The sequence below is a fragment of the Euprymna scolopes genome, chromosome 26, assembly GCF_053919585.1.
Source record: "Euprymna scolopes isolate OS-2025 chromosome 26, ASM5391958v1, whole genome shotgun sequence".
In the NCBI taxonomy this organism is placed as follows: domain Eukaryota; kingdom Metazoa; phylum Mollusca; class Cephalopoda; order Sepiida; family Sepiolidae; genus Euprymna; species Euprymna scolopes.
The window spans coordinates 56,828,253-56,851,494 of record NC_136507.1 but is presented as its reverse complement, the minus strand read 5'-3'; the positions used below and the strand labels follow the sequence as shown (position 1 = coordinate 56,851,494).

Genomic DNA, 23,242 nt, shown 5'->3' with positions numbered 1-23,242 from the left:
ATGTGCACGGGGCATACAAATATATACGAGGTATCTTCAATAATTTTCCAGACTTTTTTGGATGGGCACTTTTATTGATAGTACACACATAAAACTCTAGTCCCCTTTGCAGTAATTTCCTTTGGCTGCAATGCACTTGTTGTACCATTCCAACAACTTCATATTGAATGTACGGTTCATTACACTAACCAATCAGAATGAACGGTTTATTTTGTCCCAGGCTTTTTTTTTTTTTTTTAAAGGAAGTTAATATATAAGTGTGACTGGGATATCTATGAAAAGAAAAAAAAACATGAAAAAGAATAAAAACCAGAACTGAGGTGTTGTTTCAATGTTGCAATCATTCAAGGTTTATTTAATAAGTTATGAAAAAATAATAAACAATGTCTGTAGAAAAGCATTGCAAACATTTTTACAGCCCTTTTTTTTTCACTTTGGTTTTTGTGTGGTTTTGTTAAAAAGTCTTTCCTTCTATACAACAAACTCGTCCTCTCCAAGATGAAGAGAGTCGAGATTCTTTGTCCAGTCGGGATGATACTGGCAATGGGAGTAAACAGTTGGCGAAGGGGACCGGCTCTTCTGTCCAGACAACTGATTAGTGGACGACATCTGTTTGATTAGTTTCTCTTTTCTATCAAGTTCACTGGTCAGTAGTTTAACATCTTCTTTTAAAGACTGGACTTCCTCATTGACCAAACTATCAAATGAGCCAGATATACTGCTAATAGGTGCCTGAAAACATAAATAAACCAATTATATTTATGTGTGCTTATACATGAGAATAAAATATGCAATACATCAACATCAATAATATAACTTGTACAAGTTGAAGTTTACATCTCTTCTATATATATATATATATATATATATATATATATATATATATATATATATATATATATATATATATACACACTAGCATTTCAGCCCAGCGTTGCCCGGGTGTTTAGAGGTGTATGTTGAGCAAAAAAAAAAGAAGAAAGAAAAAAAAAAAAAAGCGGTCAATTTTTTAAACTTTAACCCCTATTATGACCCCTTAAAATTTATTGTTTTGGGCTCAAATTAAGTTATTAAGTTAGATCCATGTCCAAGTAACCTATATCTAAAATTTCAAGTGTTTAGACCCAAAATTGTCGGAGGAGTTTGGTAGAGTTCTCAAAGGTCAAATCATTGAACTTAACAGCCAAATTTCTGGCGGAAAACCGATCACAAAGATTTTTCCAAATCTCAGTAACCCTGTATATCAAATTTCGAGTCTGTAGACTTAAAATTGACAGAATTATTGTTGCGTAGGGAAATGTACACAGACACGTTCACTTTTATAGATATATATTTTACCAACTTTTGGGGGGATTTTACAGTCTGCCTAAAACTTTCGACGGAAACAACAGATTTTCACGAGATCAGTATCATTTTGAAGTTCATCTCGGGCAATAAATACCAAAAAATTGGCCAAAAACATTAATTCCTTCACCTTCAACTGGGCAATTTTCTACAAGGAGGGGTCGATTTTTTGCAAGCCATTTTTGCAAGTCATTGTATCGGTTGGACTGACTTTGCCTAATTTTAACGTTCCAAACTTCTGGTCGCATCATGGAGTAGCGGTAAGACGCCAAATTTTATTTCACTTTCTTTTCCACCTTTGCGTCATGGGTTCAAGCCTGCCTGCCTATCTACTACCACTTTTTTTTTTTGCTCAACACAGACCTTAAAACACCCAGGCAATGCTGGGCATCCAGGCTAGTAACATATGTTAAGTGTTATAAAATAATTTTTTTTATATTGGATCCTAGCATGATAGAAATATGCTCCAAATATTATTATAGGAAAGAATATTTAACATTAATTTTCAAATGCATTTGATTTTTTTTTACTATTCTTGATTCGTCTAGGAATCTGATATCCTTTACAATACAATACATGACTCTAATTGGATTTTTTTCATGTACTGGGACGGTCATAACTCAAAATTGCATAACTCAAAATTGGTCTGTAAATTTTTCAAATTTTTCTCAATATTTAGTAATTTATTGACTTGTCTCCTTCCAAAAAAAAAGATTTATTTCTTTGAAAATCCATGGGTTTTAGAGAACTTTCAGAAATCTTTTTGTTGAAATATTTGATTAGCAGATTTTTTTTAGCTCATTAAAAACGAGCAAAAGGTATAAACTGCTGACTTAGAATTAATGCATTATGACAAATTGATGGTTGAATATGATTAAATTTGTGCTCATTTTTGCATTAAATACTAATCCTATTAATTCCTAATGGTTGATTGAACAGATACCTTAATACTTAGTTTGCTACACCCTATCTTAACAAAGGTTCATACAAAATTTTAGTCACATCAGCCTGGTAGTTTCTGAGAAAAAGTGGATTGAACAAAGAGAAATATCCATCTTAGTCAACAAAGCATGGTGTTATACAGAAAGTGTGCAAACATTTTTTGAGGATTCAGCAAAGTTGAATAATTTCAACATGAAAAATATAATAGGCGTATGATTTATAGTGCAATTAACCTTCAAGACATCAAAAGTTCAAATACGAAATTATGCCTGAAAAAAAAAAAAAAAAAAAAAAAAAAAAAAAAAATCGACATAATTTGATTTTTTTTTTTTTTTTTTTTTTTACACAGTGGTCACCACTTATCAAGGCTCGGAATCCACTCAGGGTAAGGGTCATTGCAAGTACAGTACGTTAGTGTGGAGATTTAATGAAGTGTCTACTTAAGAGGGCGGTTCATCAGGAATTTGTTTACGTTGGACTTGAAGACATCCAAATTGTAGTCAGGTGAGAAGCAGGCAGATGGAACAGAGTTCCACAGGCGTGCAGTTCTAAGAAAGAAGCTTTGTTCATGGAATCTACGTTTTGATTTAGGCACAGATAAAGAGTGGGGAAAATTTTTGACAGTGGATTCAGCTAGACGGGTGTTTTTCGTAAAAGATTGGCGACAGGGGACCAGAGATTGGAGTTCAGACGAGCACCTGCCATGGAAATAACGATAAAACAAAGATAGGCTCACAACGTCGCTTCTGTGGGAGAGAGGTTGCAGGGAAGAGAAAAGGGCATCCCCACTAAGCCACAAAGTCTATTTTGTACTCTGTCAAGGCAGGATAGGCTGTTTTTAGCAGCTCCTGCCCAGATATGGCAGCAGTATTCCATCCTTAGACGTACTTGGCTTTTATATAGATAGAGAATTGCATCAGTAGTAAGACATCTTCTGGAGCGGTAGAAGGATCCCACCATCTTTCCAGCGACCTTGGCAACAGACTTGATGTACGTGTTCCATTTCAGATCAGGAGTGAAGGTCAAGCCCAGAAGCTTGTCAAAAAATGGGGCTTCTCCTAGACGAAAGCCATCCATTTCAATTGATGCCAGATGAGGATCAGAGCGTTGATGATGTAAAGATAGGAGTTTGGTTTTAGATGCATTAAAGGTAACCAGCCACGTCTTCCCCCACTGAACCACGCACTCGAGATCAGAGAAGAGAGAATCAGAGAACTTTGTCATTTACAGCCTTTGATGTGTTGCCGTAGATGGTCGTGTCATCAGCATAGATGTCAACGAATAATTTAAGCATGTGTTTAGGGAGATCATTGATGTAGATCAGGAAGAGAGTTGGGCCCAGGATGGATCCTTGAGGGACTCCAGCATTAATACTGCAGGCCTCTGATTTTTGTCCATCGACCACAACTCTTATGAGCCTATCAGAGAGAAATGATTTAATGATAGAGAAAACATTTCCAGTTATACCGTAGCTGGAAATCTTGTGAAGTAGGCCCTTATGCCATACCTTGTCGAAGGCCTTTGATATGTCAAGAGCAATTGCCCTAGAAAGGAAGCCTTTGTTAAGACATTCACTAATCCTATGGGATATAACCGTTAACACATCTGCAGTAGATCTTGCAGAACGGAAACCATATTGCGTGTCACTAAGAAGGTTATTTCTGCTGAGGTGGTTGACTATTTTTTTATTTAATATGAATTCCAGCAACTTACTCATGACACACAGGAGACTTATTGGTCTGTACTGAGAGGGAGATGACTTATCACCTGAATTCTTAAATACAGGGCATACTGATGAGGTTTTCCAGGGAGTTGGAAAGCACTTCTCCTTAAGGCAACGCTTAAAGAGTTTTGTGAGTATGGGAGCAAGTTCTGGTTGAAGCTTTTTTAACATTATAATTGGGATGCCGTCAGGGCCAGTTACTTTACTGGAATCAAGGTTCTTGATTAGCTTGGCAACCTCATGCACAGATATTTGTATGTTACCTAGCGTGTTCTGTGTTATAGGAGGAAATATGGGGAGTTGATGGCCTTCGTCGCATAGGGTAGAATTAGCTGCAAAGTTCTTTGCAAATAGTTTGGCCTCGTCTGATACTGACGAGATGACCTCTGGTCTATTAATAATGGCTGGGACAGAATGCACACTTCTGTTCAGGATCCTATTTGTTATTTGCCAAAACTGGTGAGAACCAAGCCGCTGATCAGATACTTTGGATTTAACAGACGAACATAGAGCTCTCTTGCATTTTTTATTACTCTTTTACAGTGTTTTTTCTAAATTATACCCAGTGGTATTTCTAAAGTATACCCCCTCCCCACCCTCCCAGTTAATGTATAGAAACCCTGAAGGTTTTCTTACCCGTTTGGGATGTGCCAAAGTCAATTGCAGGAAATGTGAGTCATGCGTTGAGTAGAATAATTTTTGAATGTCCTGCGTGCTCTGGTCAAGAACTAAGACACCATCTACCTGTTAACAAAAGAAAAATAAAGGGAGATAAATATGATAATATTGTATTTGATGACAAATATATGCCTCTAATTTCATAGATCAAAATATTTTAATTTCTCTACATTTGAAGTAAACACAATATACGGGCACCTATATCTATATTTATTTGAAAAGTTATAGTTTCCTTTTACTTTGTCTGTAATCAAATCGATAAGTTTGATTGGTTGACCTGAACACTATTACTGGCTTAGCATTCAGAATTTTATTGAATTTACTTATTATTTGTAGAAGTTAACACTTTTGTTGATGACCCAAAAGTCACAATATCAAATAAAGTTGTTTTTTTTTTTTGTTTTTTTTTAAGAAGGAAGAAGACTGTTATGGTGTAAGCTGATATACCTATTTCAGGAGTAAATATACTTACCTAGACATAATAAATATAGTTAAGACTAACGTTGTGCCGGTTGGTTGGTTGGTTGGTTGGTTGGTTGTTTTTATTTTACAGCATATCAACCCTTTTCGGGTTATTTAATGCCGAAGATTTTGAAGAAAATTTTTTAAAATAGAATATATTTGTTGTTTTCACGTTGGTTTCTATTTAACCCATAGTTGGGACCCTAACAGGTACTACCACTCTGGGTCAGAGTGGACCTGGGAGCAATGGTAATTAAAGGATGGCTCCACACTCCCCAAAGCCCACAAACTGGGGCCCTCACCACTGGATATAGTTTAAGGTCATATCCAGGACCCCCATTGAGGGACTTTTACCCTCTGCAGGGGGGGCAGTCGGTGTATTCTAATGCCCCACTGACAGGGCCAACGTTGTGCCGGATATTAGTGGCAGTTATAACTCCAGAATCATGATGTATACTGTTGTAACATATATTTGTTAATACGCTTTTTGTTAAATATGCCATTGTGTTTGTCTTGAGTTTTACCAAGCTGCAAGGCTACAAAAAGACATAACATTTCCCCAAATAACATTGCTATTTTTTAAAAATCTATTTCTAAAAGTAGATACAATTTCTGAAAATCACATTTCAATTTGATATGAAGATAATACCAAGTGCATCAATTTTACACACACACACGTTTAATAAAAGTATGCTATCTTACTATGCTAGATGTACAAGTGAGTTCATCCATCTTTTCATAGATTTTTTTTTTAATCATGACTTCTGAACAGTCATCACATAATTGGTGAAATGGTGAGGTCTTGTCCCCACAATCCCATTTGTAACTCCATATTTTTTTATACCAGTATATGTGCATAACTATAATAAATATGAGATTTTCACTTGATATAACCATTTCTTTTTTACTCATTTTCATCTCAAACAAAGAATATTACCACTTGGATGTATGGAGCTACTATTTGGGACCGAGAGGAGTTGAGCAGTCATTTAAACTTCTGCAGGTTAATACAGTCAGAAAAATAAGAAGCAGAGAGAGAATTCCAAAGTCCAGCAGTCTGAGGGAACAAACTATTAAAGTAGAAGGCTGTTTGGTATCTAGAGACCCTAAGGGTAAAGGGGTGGGATTTTGCTGTTTGTTGGACTAATCAGGAGTGTGTACATTGAGGGAGAACCTGCTGTGAGTTCATCGGCCGCCCATATATTACGTTTAGTTCTTTGCGGCAGCCTTGGCAACATCCTCAATGTATTTGTTCCGATTCATGTTGCCTATGAATGTTAGGCCGACGAGTTTGAAAGACGTGTTTTCAGGTAGGATTTTGTCATGGCAATCGGTGGTTTAGAAGATTTTTGTTCTGTAGTTATTAAAAGAAAGGAGCTTAGTTTTAGTAGCATTAAATATTACCAACTATTTATGGTCCCATCCCAACAAGGTCGTTTTCTATGGTTTCTGCCATTGTCTTAGATATGTGTACATTCGTTTTACCCTCATGTCTATAATAGAGCATGGATCATCAGCAAATATACTCATCTGAGATACAATTTTATCAGGGAGGTCATTTATTAATATCAAGACTAATAAAGGTTCAAAAATTGACCCCTTAGGAAATTTGGGAGGAAGTGGTTTCAGGGATCTAAGGTGGAATCAGAGACAATCAGCTGGACAAGAAGGTTAGCTTTCTCAGTTGTCGTGTAAGCGACCTCATGGTTGTTGGATAGTGAGAGAAGTGTTGATTGTCCATTATTTATCACACTATTATAAAGTTTCCAGAAATCAGGAGTTCCTATTTTCTGCAACTTTATATGTTTCATGGTCACCTTTTTTAGCTGTGGCTATTTCACTTTCACAATTATTTCTAGCTTCTATAAACCTTTGCCTATTTGTATTTGATTTGTGGTGGCCGAAACATCAAAATGCACGTTACTTTTATGCAATGGCAGCTGCACAAGTTGGTCAGTTTGATGCCTTTGAGAAGAGTCGGGCTTGCTACAGTACTTCTGTATGAGAACGGGAACTTCAATGGTTGGTTTGCATCATTCAAGTGTCTCATTGGAACACTGTTCAGCTCCCTGGAGCATCTCTAATGTGTTCTCTAATGGCTTCCTAATCAGTGTTTTTGATCTTGTCCATTTGAGCAACAGTTCCTCAACTTGAACTTGAGAACTTAGGGTGATGCCAACCAATGTAAAAACATGATCAGCATTTCCAAGTGGACTATGGGCATTTGACACCACAATCATGTGGTACTGCAGTCAGGAACAGGTTTAAAAGTGAGGCTTGCTGATCTTCAGGATCTAGGAGGCAGATCGGGAACGTGACAGTCTGAGTCAGGGAATGGGATCTAGAAAAACCAGCTGCACCTGTATAACTCGAGAAACCAAGCCAACTACTGTGGTGGACATTAAAATCCCCAAATAAATGTGCTTGGGCATTAGTATCTAAAGAGAGTGCTGCATCTTCACTGTCAGAAAGTTGATCAGGGTACAGTTCTGATTCAAGGGAGAATAGTAGATAAAGTATAAGTAACTAATGCAGTGTTGTAAGGCTAGTCTAAATTGCATGAAGGTCTGGTCATATGATTCTAGGCTATGCTCTCTAGTCAAAGGGGAGGGTGCTACAAATATAGACTCCAAGTCCATCACTAAACTGATTCAGATATCTGGAAATACATCTTCAGTTCTTTTCTACTTTTTGTTTTCAATTACTCTATTTTCATCATTGCATGAACTACTATAGCTATATTTCCTATTGTTCTGGTAGTGAAGCCCTAATATGGGAGTTTTGGGAAATGCAGGATCACACCTTAGTTGTCATTACTCCTGGATCCACTTTAATTCAGTGTAGAAATACCCGTCAAAATGCCATCTTTGGGTTAAATAAACTCTAATCACCTAACCAACCATTTACATACAAAACAGCAATCTGTAACAATTGCCCTCCCAAAACAAAGATGGCAGAAATGGATACAGTGGGTGTAAATACAAATTAGAAGTCACTAAGCATGAAACGAATTACGGAATCATATATAAATATTTTATTTCAAAAAGTTATTTTAATTTTAACATTTCTTCTTGTGTCATAATTTTTAAAAAAATATTTAAAATCTTTTCATATGGAAATATTTTGTTTCAAAAAATTAATTTAGTTTGAACAGTTCTTGTTTTACGACGAAACAATAATTAAAAAAAATTTATTTTTTACATTTCTATAAATAAAGTTTTCTTTAATATATTTTTAATTCTTAGATAGAATGTCTTTCGCATATAATTTTGTTATAAATAATGTCTTATAAAACAACGAAGCTACCTTCAAGTGAATTACAAAACCAAAACTTATTATTCCACCAAATAATTTTTTTTTTTTTATTGTTTCATGATAACACAAGAAGTGTTAAAACTAAAACATTTTTTTATTGTTTTCACAAAACAGATCAGGAGTAAAGGTCAAGCCTATGAATATTAGGCCGACGAGTTCACATTTTGTTAAAATGAAAAAAACAAAAACAAAAAAAACTTTATTTAAAGAAATGTAATAAAAATTTATTTTTTATTATTTCGTGATAACACAACAAGTGTTAAAACTAAAATATTTTTTGAAAATAAAATATTTCTATATGGTTTTGTATTTCGTTTCGTGCTTAGTGACTTCCATTCCATATTTACATCAACTATATCCATTTATGCTATCCTTGTTTTGGGAGTGCAATTGTTAGAGATTGCCTAAAAAACATATGCCTATGAAATAAATTTATAAATCATTCTGCTAGATGGAATAGATTTCCATTTAGTGTTTAAAGGGAAATAACACTTTAGCCATAAGTTTTCTCCTTTGATCAAAACAGCATTTTGAAAAGCAGAGTTATGTGCCCTTGCATTTGAACCAGTTGGCAATGGGAAAATATTCAATGGATGTTCATTCAGCAAGACAATTAAATATGTCCTCATTTCAAAGCAATTTCGTTTCAGCTGTATGTATCATTTCATTTCACTTGTGACGAAGATTGAGTAAAAACAAAAAAGCACTTCATTTCAACTGTTGATGGAGGGGAAGAAAATAAAACATTTTAACATCCGGCGATTAAAAATATAAATAAACAACAAATTTATTTGAAGGAAAAAGAAAAGACTTAAGAGAAAATATTTAAAAAAATAAATAAATAAATAAATAACAAGAACTTAAAAACAAGTTTCAACTCATTTTTATGCAATCCCATACAGAGGATCATTTTAACTGTCTGATATTCATTGCAGCACAGAATTCAGACATTCATACACATTTACTTTCAAGACTGGACCAGGATAAAATGTCACAGTCAAAAACTCTCAGTACAGAGCATCAATGTTAATAAAGGCTCAAACAGGACACCATGATATTGTAACAGAGCGTAGACGCATGTATACAAATGCTGAGTCGTGTGCGAAGTGATGTCACAGTACGGAAAAAGAAAAAAACTATAAAAAGAACATCTGCACAGACAGACATGAACGTTCGAGAGGACAGAGAGAAGGAGCACTATTATGTTTATTTGGGAAAGTACCTGGAAATAAATGTTGTTACAAAAAACAAAAAAAGGAGTCGACTTATTACTTGTCTTCTGTTCCGTGCAACATACTCAGCTACGACGTGTTGGGTCTAAGTGTGTAACATTACAATGTTACAGCAATCCATTAACCCAGCTACTACTACTTTAAGAAAAGGTTAATAAACTTCCAACATGGAAGATATCTACAAACGAATTTTGACAGCATTTGATTTTCACATTTGAATGGATTTCGTATAAAAATTGAAAAAAATGACAATTTATTCCGACACAAATTAAACATCTGGGATCCATTTTTAACAAAAATTGTCGATAGCCAAACCCCCCAAAATATTTCAGTCATGAAAAACATTAAGCTCTTTCCTTTGCATGTTTAACAACAATCGTCTATGGATATTATTGTTGTTTTAGGCACATGTAATTATAATATCACACAGCTTTTCCAATGGCAGCCAAAAAACAACAGCCCATTTATCCATCACTGACACCTACCGAGTGAAACTATAGTCAGATAGAGAAAGAAGCATTACCGATAATTTTTACTAAAATGTGATGCCTTCGTTCAGTCTAAAGAAACAATAGATACCCCCTGCACAGGTAGCGGCATGTGCATTTGCGAAGCAAGGGTTGCGCAAGTCCAGACTACACTTCTCCTGAATCAGCACTACTTGAGTCCAGTGGCAAGGAGAAGTGCTAAACGACTGGAAATATTGCCGAAATAAGTAGAGAACACATACAGCAACTGGAATTCCCAAATAGTCATCTATTTAGTACTGACCAGGGTTAACGTTGCTGAAGTTCTGTGATCTAACAGGAACTGGTGTGTCAATATGAATTATGTCATATATATGTTACAATAAAGTTTCACAAAATGTTGTGTGAATGTCACTTTTCTTTGATCAAAAATCATAAAACTTATGTTAGCATTTTCGGGCCCAAGAAAGGTACCCCAGTCTATGCATCTGTAAAGATGGGCCACTATGATGCCGGATTATGATTTCTCCATCAGATATTGTTCCACTGATGCGATCGGACATGCAGATGCTTTATCCAGACTCATGGATAAGCAAACCAAAGTGAAAAAGGATTCTGTTATTTAATCATTATCTGTGGAACCAGAAATTATTTCAGGTTTTTTTTTGTTTTTTTTTTTACACGGTGGTCACCACTTATCAAGGCCCAGAAGCCACTCAGGGATAAGGGTTATTGCAAGTACAGTACGTTAGTGTGGAGATTTGATGAAGTGTTTATTTAAGGGGGCGGTTCATCAGGAATTTGTTATCGTTGGACTTGAAGACATCCAAGTTGTAGTCAGGTGGGAAGCAGGCAGATGGAACAAAGTTCCACAGGCGTGCAGAGTTCCACAGGGTTCTTATCATTTGTCAAATCACTGCCAATTACTTTGCAAATAGTCCATGAGATTACAACGCCTGACATCCAACTTGAGATAGCGATGAATCTCAAACAGAATGGTTTGAGGTATGCAAAGACAAAAACCTCCGACATTTTTTTTCAGCCTTTACCTTTTTTCCTTTTTTTACAAAGGAGTCACCACTTGTCAAGGCCCGAAGGCTACTCGAAGATAAAGGTTAATGAATGTAAGGTGATTGTGTAGAAATTGTTAATTATGTCAGTTGGGTAGAATTTGATTATTTAAGGAGACGGTCCGACAGGAACTTGTTTGCATTAGACTTGAAGGCTACGATTTGTAGTCGACCAGGAAGCAGGCCAGTGGGACAGTATTCCACAAGTGGGCAGTTCTAGGAAAAAAACTTTGTTCATGGAAATTGCATTTAGATTTAGGCAGAGAGAGAGTGGAGGAAAATGTGGATAGTGGTGGTAGATAGTAGAGTATATTTTTGTAAAAGTCCGGCAAGAGAGGGGGGGGTGACCGTCATTGTTTGAGGTTGATGGGTGCATTCTTTTTGGAGAACATGTGATTGTTAAAATGGCAAAATTGTGTATTACAACAATTTCATTTTGGACATCAGGACATTAGTCGAATGACAGCAAATAGAAGATCTGCGCCATAACTGTAAAAATGACAATTAGCAGCAGAAGCTCCAAAAAAAGCAAAACTTTTTTCTTGGCCTATTCCGGCTTCCCCCTGGTCACGTCTTCACACCGACTTTGCAGCACTAATTGATGGAAAATGTTTTCTCCTACTAATAGATGCTTACAGTAAATTGCATGAAATTTTTCAACGTAATCGCTTAAAAAAGTAGAATCTTATTTTGTTAGGGGATGGCTAATGGTAGCTAAACGTCTTAACCTACACATTTGCCATTATTATTATTGGTAGTAGTATTTTCTGTATTATGTTTGTCTTTTTACCATAAAACAAATCAATCTAATAACCGATCAAATCTTACTAATAAGAATAAAAAAAATATGAACATTCTTTGACAGAGGAAAGTTATGAAATAGTTCACCTCCTCCCCCGAAATTCTCATGCTAAAAATGTTTTTTTTAAATGGTAATATTATTATTTAGAAAATGATTTTAATATGGAGAGAAGGAATGTAATATATGTAATTTTGTAATTTATTCTGTTTCTACACCATCTTTTTATTGTGCATTTTATTCTATTATTACATTCTTATTGTACAAATTGTTGACTATTTTCGATTGTTTATTAAAATAATTCAAATAACATTAAGAATTAAGAACAAAAACAAAGTAAACTGAAACTTACCTCCACCACCAGATCTCCATCCTCGATAGCTGACAATGCAACGGGTGGGGGAGAAAGGCGGTTTGATTTAAACGCAATCTTTGTCATAGAAACCTGGCACATATTAACTAAACATGACCCTGACCGCACTGGACGGAACGCACTGCCAGGACCTCCCATTTTTGTATACTTTCCTTGGAGCGTGCTTTTGCTAACCCCACCTGTTGACATCACTGGCAGCTGTACAATCTTCTTTTCGAGAACAATATAATCATTAAGGCAGGACTTGAGAGTGGCAGCCCCTAATTCGGTGGGATAGAGAGAGTAGAGCTGTAACAGTTGGTGAAGGGTAGCATTGCTTAAGGGCTCGGACGTTGGGGACATTGAATGCGAATTTCCCAATTTGTTCGGATTCGACATTGTTCTAGCTGAGGAACTGCCGCTGTATACAAGATTAGCTTCTCTATTATTATTATTATAGTTATTATTATTTAAGTTACTAGTTGAATGGAAAGACTTGATGGAATTCTCCGCCTGGAGTGGACCGTCAAATTTCCTGGAAGACCTAGAGTGCAGATTCTGCGTAGAGAGGCTTTTGGTTTCCCAGCGGCTGACATTACGCAGAGAAGACCCTGTCTCGGCAGACGTAAGGGTCGAATACTCCTGCACTTGTTTTACCTTGACGACACCAGAATGTGGGTAATGGTATCCCTTTGCCCGTCCAAGAGTGTTTGCGCGTAGACAGTCAACTGAGCCAAACTCTCGATTTTTACACAGTTTTTTATCAGTTTCTGTTTTGTTCAGGTTAAGAGCCGGCTTCAGCCTCGCAGGTGGCATATAAAGTTCAACCTCTGTGTCGATTGTACTATAACCGGAATCCATCGTGCTGCTATGTGACCTTCGGTGTGTTTGTGTACTACTGGCACTACTTTCATTGCAAATCACAGGAATAATCTGCTTCCACTCACTGAATGTTTTCTCGTCTTCTTTGTCATCATGGCATGTTAAGTCTTGTAAGCTTTGGAACTTCCATACATCGGCAGCGCTTTCAATGGGTTTGAATTTCAAGCTGTCCGAACTATTATCATTGGTATCAAGCTCATTGAGCGAGAGCAGAGACGAGACTTCATAGTCCAGCGGGGTGTCGGCATTACCGCTGTTGTTGGAACTAGCCGTACTACAAAGCAGAATCCTCTGCTTCATCAACTCGGTAAACTTGCGCCGCTTCTCATCAATGTTTTCGCTTGGCACACGAGGCAAACTTCGCCGGGGTTTCAACTTATTAATGCAATCGGTACTACTGAACCTGCGGTGCTGATCAACAACATTGCTCTCGCAGATTGGCTTCGGCCGGCTGGTTTTTGCAGACTTACTGAGATGAAGGTATGGGTGAGCGTGTGGATGAGACTGTTCTGTTGCAGAATTCGAAATATTCATCGCAGCTGCCTTGGAGGGTTTGGGTGTAACTACTGTCGTAGTGGCCATTTTCTGCTGCTGTTGTTGATGTTGGCTGCTGGGTGCCGTGTGCTGGAAAGTCTGTCTCTTAGGTACTTGTGACATATAAAGTTCTTGCAGTTGCTGCAACTGCTGCTGTGACCTTGATATTGCATGACCTTTATGTAGAGAAAGTTGAGATCCATTCTGCTTAATATGCGTATTATTCTGGTATGATTCCGGTTGCGATAACTGGCGGGACGAAATCTTGGGGTGGGGTGGGTGGGAGTTTGTAACAGAGTCAAAGCTTTTAGAGTGTCTGTCTTGGTTTAGTCGCGATTTCTCTGATCGGGGTGTATAAAGACCGCCAGCGGTCCTGGTCGCTGAATGGCGTTGGTTTGTTCTGCTCGATCCATTTGTGATGGTTTTTGTCGAGGAACTCGAAGAAACGTTCGATGTTGAAGAATTATGCTTGCTCAAGGACTGATGCGAACCTCTTGGCAACGTAAAACCAATATCACCCGTTAAATCACCCAAACTTTGTGAACGGTTCACATAATCAGAATTCTCATTGAGGTTATATTGGCTCCGTGCAAGCCGTTTTGTGTTCAACATGGAATTTCTTGAATTGCTCTCACCAAAATATGCCGCAGGTCTTTGAGCAGCTGAAGAATTGGTATGAAACGTGGCTGACGAATCTGATAAGAATCGACAAGTTCTTCGTAGGAGGTTGGCATGGTTGTTTATGTCTATCTGTTGTTGGCTAACGTTTTTGCGGTTATGAGTAGGGGCGTGGTCATCGTAGGAGATGGAGCGGGATATAAATGGGTGGGTGCTCTTCGATGAAGGGATGCAAACCATGGCATTCTCTTTGCCAAATTCAGAACGTCGGCTGCAAACACCCTTGCGGTCATCTTCTTGTTCAGGTGAAGATTCATGATCAGACTTCTTCTTATTCTGAAAAAAAAAAAAGAAAGAGAAACGAAAAGTGTCATTCTTTAAAAATAACGACCTTTATCCAAAACTATCTAAACATACCCTGTATTAACTGGGAGTCTGCTTAATTTGATTTTAGTTTAAGGTTGTAAATTTAAAAAAAATAAGGAATTATATTTGGGAATTTCTGAGATGACGATTGATAATCTGTATTATTCGAACTACCGTTTTCATTTTGGATATTATTTTCAGAGTGTTTCAACAGATATAATCTTGAACCTTCTCCAGGTGTATCTTGTTAAACTTGGTAATCTCTACAACATGAACGAAAACCTTTATTTAATTCATGGAGTAGCTTGCTCTCGTTCCATCAGCCATGACCTAGTAGAAATCTTAAGTAATTCATAATAATATTCTTAGTAACACCTATATATATATATATATATATATATATATATATATATATATATATATATATATATTTCCCCCAAACCTCTGGCCTTGATGGAGGGGAGCCTAAAACTTGCTGCTCTGGTTTCAAATGATCTGAAATAATAGCAAAGGGAGACTTGATTCCAAATATTTCTCATATATTATATCTCCCCTCTTTTGGAAATAGGGTAGATTATGAATATCTCCAGTATCAAATAATCCTTATACACTGTGAAATTTACTTTATGTATGAAAACCAAAGAGGAGAGATATAACATGAAAAATATTTGGAATCGAGTCTCCCCTTGCTGTTATTGGAGATCATTTAAAACCATAGCAGCAAGTTTAAGTCTCCCCTCCATCCAGGCCAGAGGTTTGGGGGAACTATTAGATATTTTGTAATTCCTATGCAAAACTAGGAAAAAAAAAACTATGATTGAAACATTTTATAGCTGTAAAAATTGCCAAAAATAGGCTTTGAATGATGGATGATCCCCTTAATGTGATACCTTAATGGTAAATAACACACAGTCCACTACACAATTCAGATCATTACCTTTCCAACGAACCTTCTAAAATTTTGATCAATAGTCGCTGAAATTTGGTACTTATAAAATTGCCAAAAAAGGTGGTATATCTCTCTATATATGGATATATCTATACCCATAGCCAAATTGAATATTTAAGTGCTCACATCTTTGGTTCTATGGGACGAAACTACATGAAAATTTGCAGGCTTTTGAAGGTTATAATACTATTTATTCTATGATTAAAATTTTATGACAATTGGTAAAAAAGAACCTATATTTTCAAACTAATAAAATCTGCCCAAATTTACTTATATTTGTATATATATATAGTGTCCTGTCAAGCCAGCTTTACTTTTTCTGTTTTGAGATGAATTTTGTTCAGGATTTTTTTCTTGTCTGTCTCCCCTGTGACTTTGCCAAGCCACCAATATAAATATAAATATATATATATATATATATATTTAAAACTGTACAGAAGGTCAGAAAAACATTGGTACCGTCGGTTTCAAGCCTAACATAAGGGGGAATAGGTAATGGTAAATAATGTTAGGCTCTCGTCAGTCATATTGTTTTCCGTTTATTTTTCTGAGGAAAAACCAGGACCGCACACATTATCTATGATTATGTTCATTTTTATTTAATTATAGCTTGTCTGTCGCTATTTCTATATATTTTATTTTAATATCAATTTTTTACTTTTTTATTTAATATATTTTTTTAGTAAATATATGTTTAAATTTATTTTGTCCTATTCTGTTCTTAATTGACATGTCAATTTTAATCTTAGCTAAAAGGCCATCACATCATCATCATCACTGATTTAACACCCATTTTACATGCTGGTATGCACTGAATGGTCTTTAGAAATTAATGTTGAAGTTGATCTGTGATCAGGTCTTTATTATCCCTCTTTCTCCGAAGCCCATTCTTATTACTTTCTCGCATGTTTTCCTTGGCCTTCCCCTGTGAAGTAAACTGTTCTACCTCAACTGTTCTACATCTATTAACCCATTCTTTCAACATGGCCATATCATCGAAATCACCTCTTCTGCACACATCTCATTATACTGTTCAGATTAAATCTTCTTCTGAGCTCATCAGAACTAAGCCTTTCTTTAAGACTCACATCACTCATTCGCATATCATTTCTCTGAATTACTTACCTTCTGTTTCTTTTGTTTCTTGTCATGGTGAAAAATTCCATCGAGTTGCTGTCGAAAGCTTTTGTCGGAGGATTTGAATCCTAGCCATTTTTTGGTGTTCATTATCTGATGGCAAAAAAAAAAAAAAAAAAAAAAGAAAAGAGATTTTAATATTGAAGAAGGAAGAATTCAAAGTAAGGATCAATTAACAAAAACAAATATTTTTAAGATTCAATTGTTATTCTTAGTGCTGAAAATGCTTTTTCACACTTAAGCATAACCTAAATATTTCCCAAAGGCCAATTTAAACCTGAATATGGTAGTCATTGCTACAATCACTCCTGTCACATTATTTTGCAGAATGGAGAACTTAAATGCCTACTAGACACTGTCTTCGACTGTTTAAGGTTTCTCTATACAGGCGTTTGTCAGTACAACCTGGTATGAGGATATAACCAAATATTCAAAATCACATAATATTTGAGATCCAAATAAGATCTCCCCGGTATGGTTAACCCACATTACCTTTACAATGAATGGTGCACTTCTCCAAGTGATGTTACCTACAGTAACAGCATGAAGATAGATACTCCACCAGACTAGATGAATGTTCGTTCCGGAATCCAGTAAGAACAACAGATCACAAGAAAGGTATAACATATTTAAATGGTCAATTGGGGGGAGAAAAATTATGCCCTCAACTTCTTTACTGACTCAGTGTTTGAGATGTAAAGGAGAACTTTAATAGAATAGTTGAATATCTATGTGTCTCACAGAGAGATCAAGTGTCAGCCATAGAAAAGTGTTAGCCCTAGGAAAGGGCCCCTGGATTTTTGAGAACTTTGACTAAAGTCAAATGAAACAAATGACTGAAAACAAATGGCAAATGCCGTCTTTCTTCTACTGAACTGTTGTTGAATTGTGCAATAAAATGATAAATGGTATGTGAATCTTCTAAAAACGTTTGTCTGCATATATAAAATCATTTTGGCTTATTATACAAATTCATTACACTTGTACACCTCGATATACATACAACTGACAAACCTTCCTAGCAGCAAAATTCAATCCCTTCACTGTAGAGGTCACTAGATGCTGAAAAGCCTTCTATTCTAATAGCCTCTTCTCTCAGACTGTTAGACTTCCCTCCCAGTTTCCTTGACTGTACCGATATGCAGAAATTTAAATGTAACGTGAACAGAAATCTCGCTCATCTTCTTACATAGTCCCCAGTAGATATGGTCCTAAATAGTAACTCTTACGTTCCAAATGGCAATATGCTTTATTTGGGATGAACAAGAATAAAAAAAATTATCTTGCCTTCATAATACATTTTTTTTTTATAACCTGTTTAGTTTTAAGAAAGTTGCCTTTCTCTAATTTATTGAGAATTTTGAAAATAAATAAAGCGATCAATATATTTTTCTGACAATTAGTTAAAACACCTAACTAGATCTTTTTTCTACTTTATTTATAATTCCGTACATGTATAAGAAGATTAGTATTATCTATATATTAACGGAACAATTGTTCTCATCTTGAGTGTTATTTGCACAATGTTTCAGTCGATGTAACCTTCTACCTTTGCCAGGTGTAAAAGTCGCCATGTTTTGGCAAGAAAAAAAAATGGGAGGTAGCTCTGCACTCTAAGACTCAAATTTTTGTATCTAGTTGGAAGTAAATTTACACGAATTATAAAAATAATTTAATTTTCAGGGAAACCTAGGGATATAATTTTTGGATTTATTATGATTAAATTTTTAATTAACTCCATCAACCAATTGTAAGTTCTTAGAAACATAATATTTATGAAAGTAAGAGTTTGCTGGTTTTGGTATGGTTAATCAGTGTGGAAAATATGGAAAATTAAGAAAATTTGGTTTGGAAAAAAAGAAACCTGAAAAATGCATAAAATGACATAATAATCTGTCTATTATTTATCAGTATCTTTTGAAGGAATTTTAAGGAGACCCCAGGATCCTGCTGAACTTTTATTGGGAAATGCTGTCCTAAAAGGAAAATAAATTCGGCACTAGTGCATTTTGGGCAATTTTTTTGTTTTTTCATCCAGGGAGAGACAAATAAAGAAAACTAAACTTTTTCAAAAAATTTATCCGAAATATGAATACATTAAACATACACAATTTTCTTTTTTAACTTTGGACCAGAAACGAAAAAACACTATTCGCCTTTTACAGTCTTAAAGGCTTATCTTCAGAGACATGTACCTATAGAGAGGAAATGTATTAAAAGAAATGGTGGATTCAAATAAAAAAGTTAATTTTCAAAAAACAAAAAACAAAAATCACATTTTTATTAATGACTGTTCAAAACTAAATTTTAATCATTATTTTAATTTATTATGAAAGTTTAAATTTTGTAAAACAAAAGTTCGTTTTTAAAAACAGAAAAAAAATCGCAATAATGAATGTAAATTTTTAAAATCATACATTTTCATATAATGACAACTTTCATTTATTTCAGAATTTTCTTTATTTTAATCTGATAAATGTTCAGATAATTAATGTTTTGATTTGTGTTATTTTATTACTTTAGTGCATTTATTTCATTTCTACCTAAAAATTATGCAAAACTTTGACATTTTTGGAAAAGTGTCTTCTTGATTTGTTGACCCTGTTCTGGAAAGAGCTCTTCAAAAATGAAAACAAAAAAAGTCGTCCAAAATAACCAAAATGCACAATTGGCATATATCTGCAAACAAAATTCATCTTATTTAGTGGGTTTGTAATTTGAGCAATGCCAGTTTTACTTACTCGTTTTTAATGTTTTATGGTAGATTATAAGTCTGATATATTTGCCTTTAGGAAAAGATTATGTGTCAGGAAATATGATTTTTTTTATTGAAATTTCATAAAAAAACAGACATGAAGTAATAGAACTCCTTCCTCCTCTTTAAGTGCGAACGTGTGCATGAAGACAATTCTCAACCTAGATATTCAAAAGATTTTTCATCTACATGCTTGAAATTTGGTATATAGGATATTCAGACACGTGGAAAACTTTTTAATCGGTTTTCATATAGAAAAGGGTCAAAATTGAAAAATTGTACTTGGGAATCATCAGATTTTTATCTGTTTGCCAACTGTTTCACGAATATGCATGTTAAGAAAATTGTTTGAAAACACTTTGAAAATGTTGTGACAAGCTAGTCTAATGGTTATCGTACACAACTCACTGTCTTTAGGTTTTGGTTTCGATCTCACTCAGCTCAATTTTTTTTTTTTTTTTTTTACTTACAAGAAATGAACTGTTTAGAAAAAAAAACATAATACTCGCATGTACATATCTCAGTTCTTGTAATAATTAAAATATTACTATGTGTATTTTACGATCGGGCAACGGCGGGTGGCTTGTTAGTCTATCTATATATCTATAAAAGTGTGAATGTGTGTGTGTGAGAACACTTCTCAATCTATATATTTAATGAATTTTTGATCTACAGACTTGAAATTTGATATATAAGGTATTCAGACATGTGGAAAACTTTTTAATCAGTTTTCATCCAGAAAAAAGGGTTGCTAAGGGGTAAAAATTGAAGAATTTGGATGTGGGGGGGGTCATTAGATTTTTATCTGTTTGTCAACTGTTTCATGAATTCGCATGCATGAATCGTTTAGATGACAGATTCCTTATGTTAAGAATAAGTAGGTTTGAAAACACTTTTTAAAGATTGTGTCAAGCTGGCCTAATGGTTATCATACTTAACTCACTGTCTTTAGGTTTTGGTTTTGATCTCAGTTCAAGCATTTTTTTTTTTCCTTACAAGAAATGAATTGTTTAGAAAAAACAATACTTGCATACACATGTTTCAGTTTCCGTATGAATTAAAATATCATTCATATGTGCATTCTATGACTGGGCAACGCTGGGTGGCCCTGTTAGTCTCTATATAAAGTTATGTATGTGTATATGTTGATATATGTACAGAATTTACTCCTAAGCTAATTAACTGATCATTATAAATTTTGGAACACAGCTACTAAGTGTAAGGGGAAGTAATACGGGTTATATTTAGTTTAATTTAGTTTTATGTAAAGGGGGTATAAAAACTTCAGATACTCTAATTTTTGTGAAATTTTAGCAATCTGTACCAAACATCAATTAATAAATATTCCCTAAATTTCAGTTTGGAGTATTTTAGTGTTTTAAGGAGACAACCAAGCAAAACTTCCTATTTGAAAATTCACATATTTCAAATTTGCATTAAATTTGATTGAAGCCAGATTCTGAATTTCAATTGCTTCTTAAGACTGTTTAAACTTCAACCTTTAAACATTTTCTATGACAAAAAAATTTTCTATAAAAAAAAGAAAACAAAAAAAAAACATGTCACGAATTTTAATAAAATTACAATAAGTACTTTTTAGATGTAAAGTTTAGTATCATCATATTTAGATTTTCATTTTTGCAAGGAGACATAAAAGTGGTATCAAACTGTTTTGTTTGTAGAATTTATTTTACCCATTCTGGAATGATTATTCTTCTAGTAAATGGAACAGAGTGTCTGTATCAATTTTGGTCTCGGTTGGGAGAGGCGAGGGATAGCATCACACAAGTACCTTGGCTCAATAGTCACTCCTAATGGTCAGGAGTAGAAAGATTATATTAATCACAGAATAACGTGTCCATCACATGTCATCTTCAAGTGATCTTGATCTGAAATTTGGTTCCAAACCAAAGTCCATATTTAGCAGGTGTTAGCTATCATCGTTTTACTGTATGGATAGAAAAACTTGCCATTTAGAGCCTCAACCTTCACAATTTGGACGGATTCGACCATTACTCTCTTATATTTCTGAACTTTTTAGATGAGGGTTGATAATTTGTATTATTTGGATTCTTTGGACTACTGTGATTCTGCTTTCTTTTCCCTTTTTATTATTAAGATTATTTTTTTTTATATATCAGGTGGCTTCGTGCCTTTTCTTCCATAAAGAAATTGCTTATTACCTTCCAACATCGCTACAAATACGCAACAAAAGTATTTTTATTTGTACACAAGAATTTTTCTTTCATGGAATTTTACACAAACAAATTGAGAATAGTTTATTACGTAAACTGAAACCTGCTCCTCCGTGAAGTGGACTGATTTTAATGTTTTAAGAATCAAATTTATCGCATTCGCTATTTATTTTGGTGAGATATCAGATTTGGCTTGTGTTAAAACAAATCTTTTGTAGAAACTTGACCATATATCTTTTTTGTTTAAAATGACTGCGAACCTATTTCATCAGATTTAGGTCTCGTAACTTTGCGGTACTTATGCACTTATATTACTTATGCTGCTAAAATAATGCTATTTAGAAAGCCATTCTTAACATGGAGAGGGGAGGGAGCTTTGTAACTATCCTGTACTTTCACGCTAACAATTTAATAAAAAAAAAAAAAAGATATTGTAAAACTAGAATTTAAAAAATAGCACGGTAATATCAGTGCATAAGCACTGACTCTGCTATGACAGATACTTAATAGGAGGAGATACACCTGAGGCAATAAAATAGAAGCACTTGAAAAGGAGGTTATATTCCTGAAATATCATAAAATGTAACATCAAATAAAACTTTAATGATCGAGAAGAAAAATTGTAAGCAAATAAAGTTCAATAAAAAAAAAATCAACTTGTGATTCAATATTCAGATTTCTTTCTTACAACTCGGCATATTGTCAATAATAAATATAATAATTCTTCCTTCTAATAATAAACTATCTACATTTTAGCAGCAAGGATACCTGGTGTTACCCAATGCATAAAAAAGAAATAGAAGAGTTAAAAATGCGTTTCTCCCTCTCCATTTGTTTTCTTGTCTTCCTTCTCTCTCCACTCAACACTATAATTAGGCACATGTTTGTTTTAATCTATTCCCGGGCAACGCTGAGTTACTTATCTTCTGCCTATCCATCTCAACACTAATCAAATACATAACTGCTTTAAGATATTCCTGAGCAACGCCAAATTTTTTGTTATGCCACTTCTGCTCAACACTGTAATAAACATATTTTGTCTTGATGTATTCCTGAGCAACACCAAGTTTCTTCTCTTTTTGCTCAACACGTTAATGAAACATTTTTTAAGCATAGTTTTCTGTCTCCCCCCTCTACCCTCATCATAATAATGAAATACATTTGTTTTAATGTCATTCTGGGCAACGTTTAGTCTCCTGTATTCCTCACTACTCCTTAACACTATAATTAAACTCATGTTTATTTGTATGCTTTAATTTGATATTATTACACACCTGCTCTACTTAGAGTATTGAGCATTTTCAGATTCAGAATATACCAATTACCAAATGCAGTACCGTATTATTACACACCTTCTCTATCCAGGGCAATGAAAACTTTTGGAATCAGCAATACTACTTCCCAAGTAAAATACAAATACTT

At 34.8% G+C, this 23,242-nt stretch overlaps 1 protein-coding gene across 7 annotated transcripts in view; it reads right to left on the bottom strand.

Moving 5' to 3' along the window:
* Positions 1–321: 321 nt before the first annotated feature.
* The window catches only part of LOC145248073 (uncharacterized), a 430,627-nt gene continuing 407,706 nt past the window's right edge, over positions 322–23,242 (bottom strand). For all 7 annotated transcript variants that reach the window (XM_080109850.1, XM_080109846.1, XM_080109849.1 and 4 more), the window contains 4 exons: positions 16,859–16,963; positions 12,385–14,754; positions 4,646–4,753; positions 322–732 (listed from right to left, as the gene is read on the bottom strand). In XM_080109850.1, coding sequence (XP_079965976.1) covers positions 472–732; positions 4,646–4,753; positions 12,385–14,754; positions 16,859–16,963 — 2,844 coding nt within the window. In that variant the 3' untranslated portion in view covers positions 322–471. The remainder of the gene's footprint in view (positions 733–4,645; positions 4,754–12,384; positions 14,755–16,858; positions 16,964–23,242) is intronic.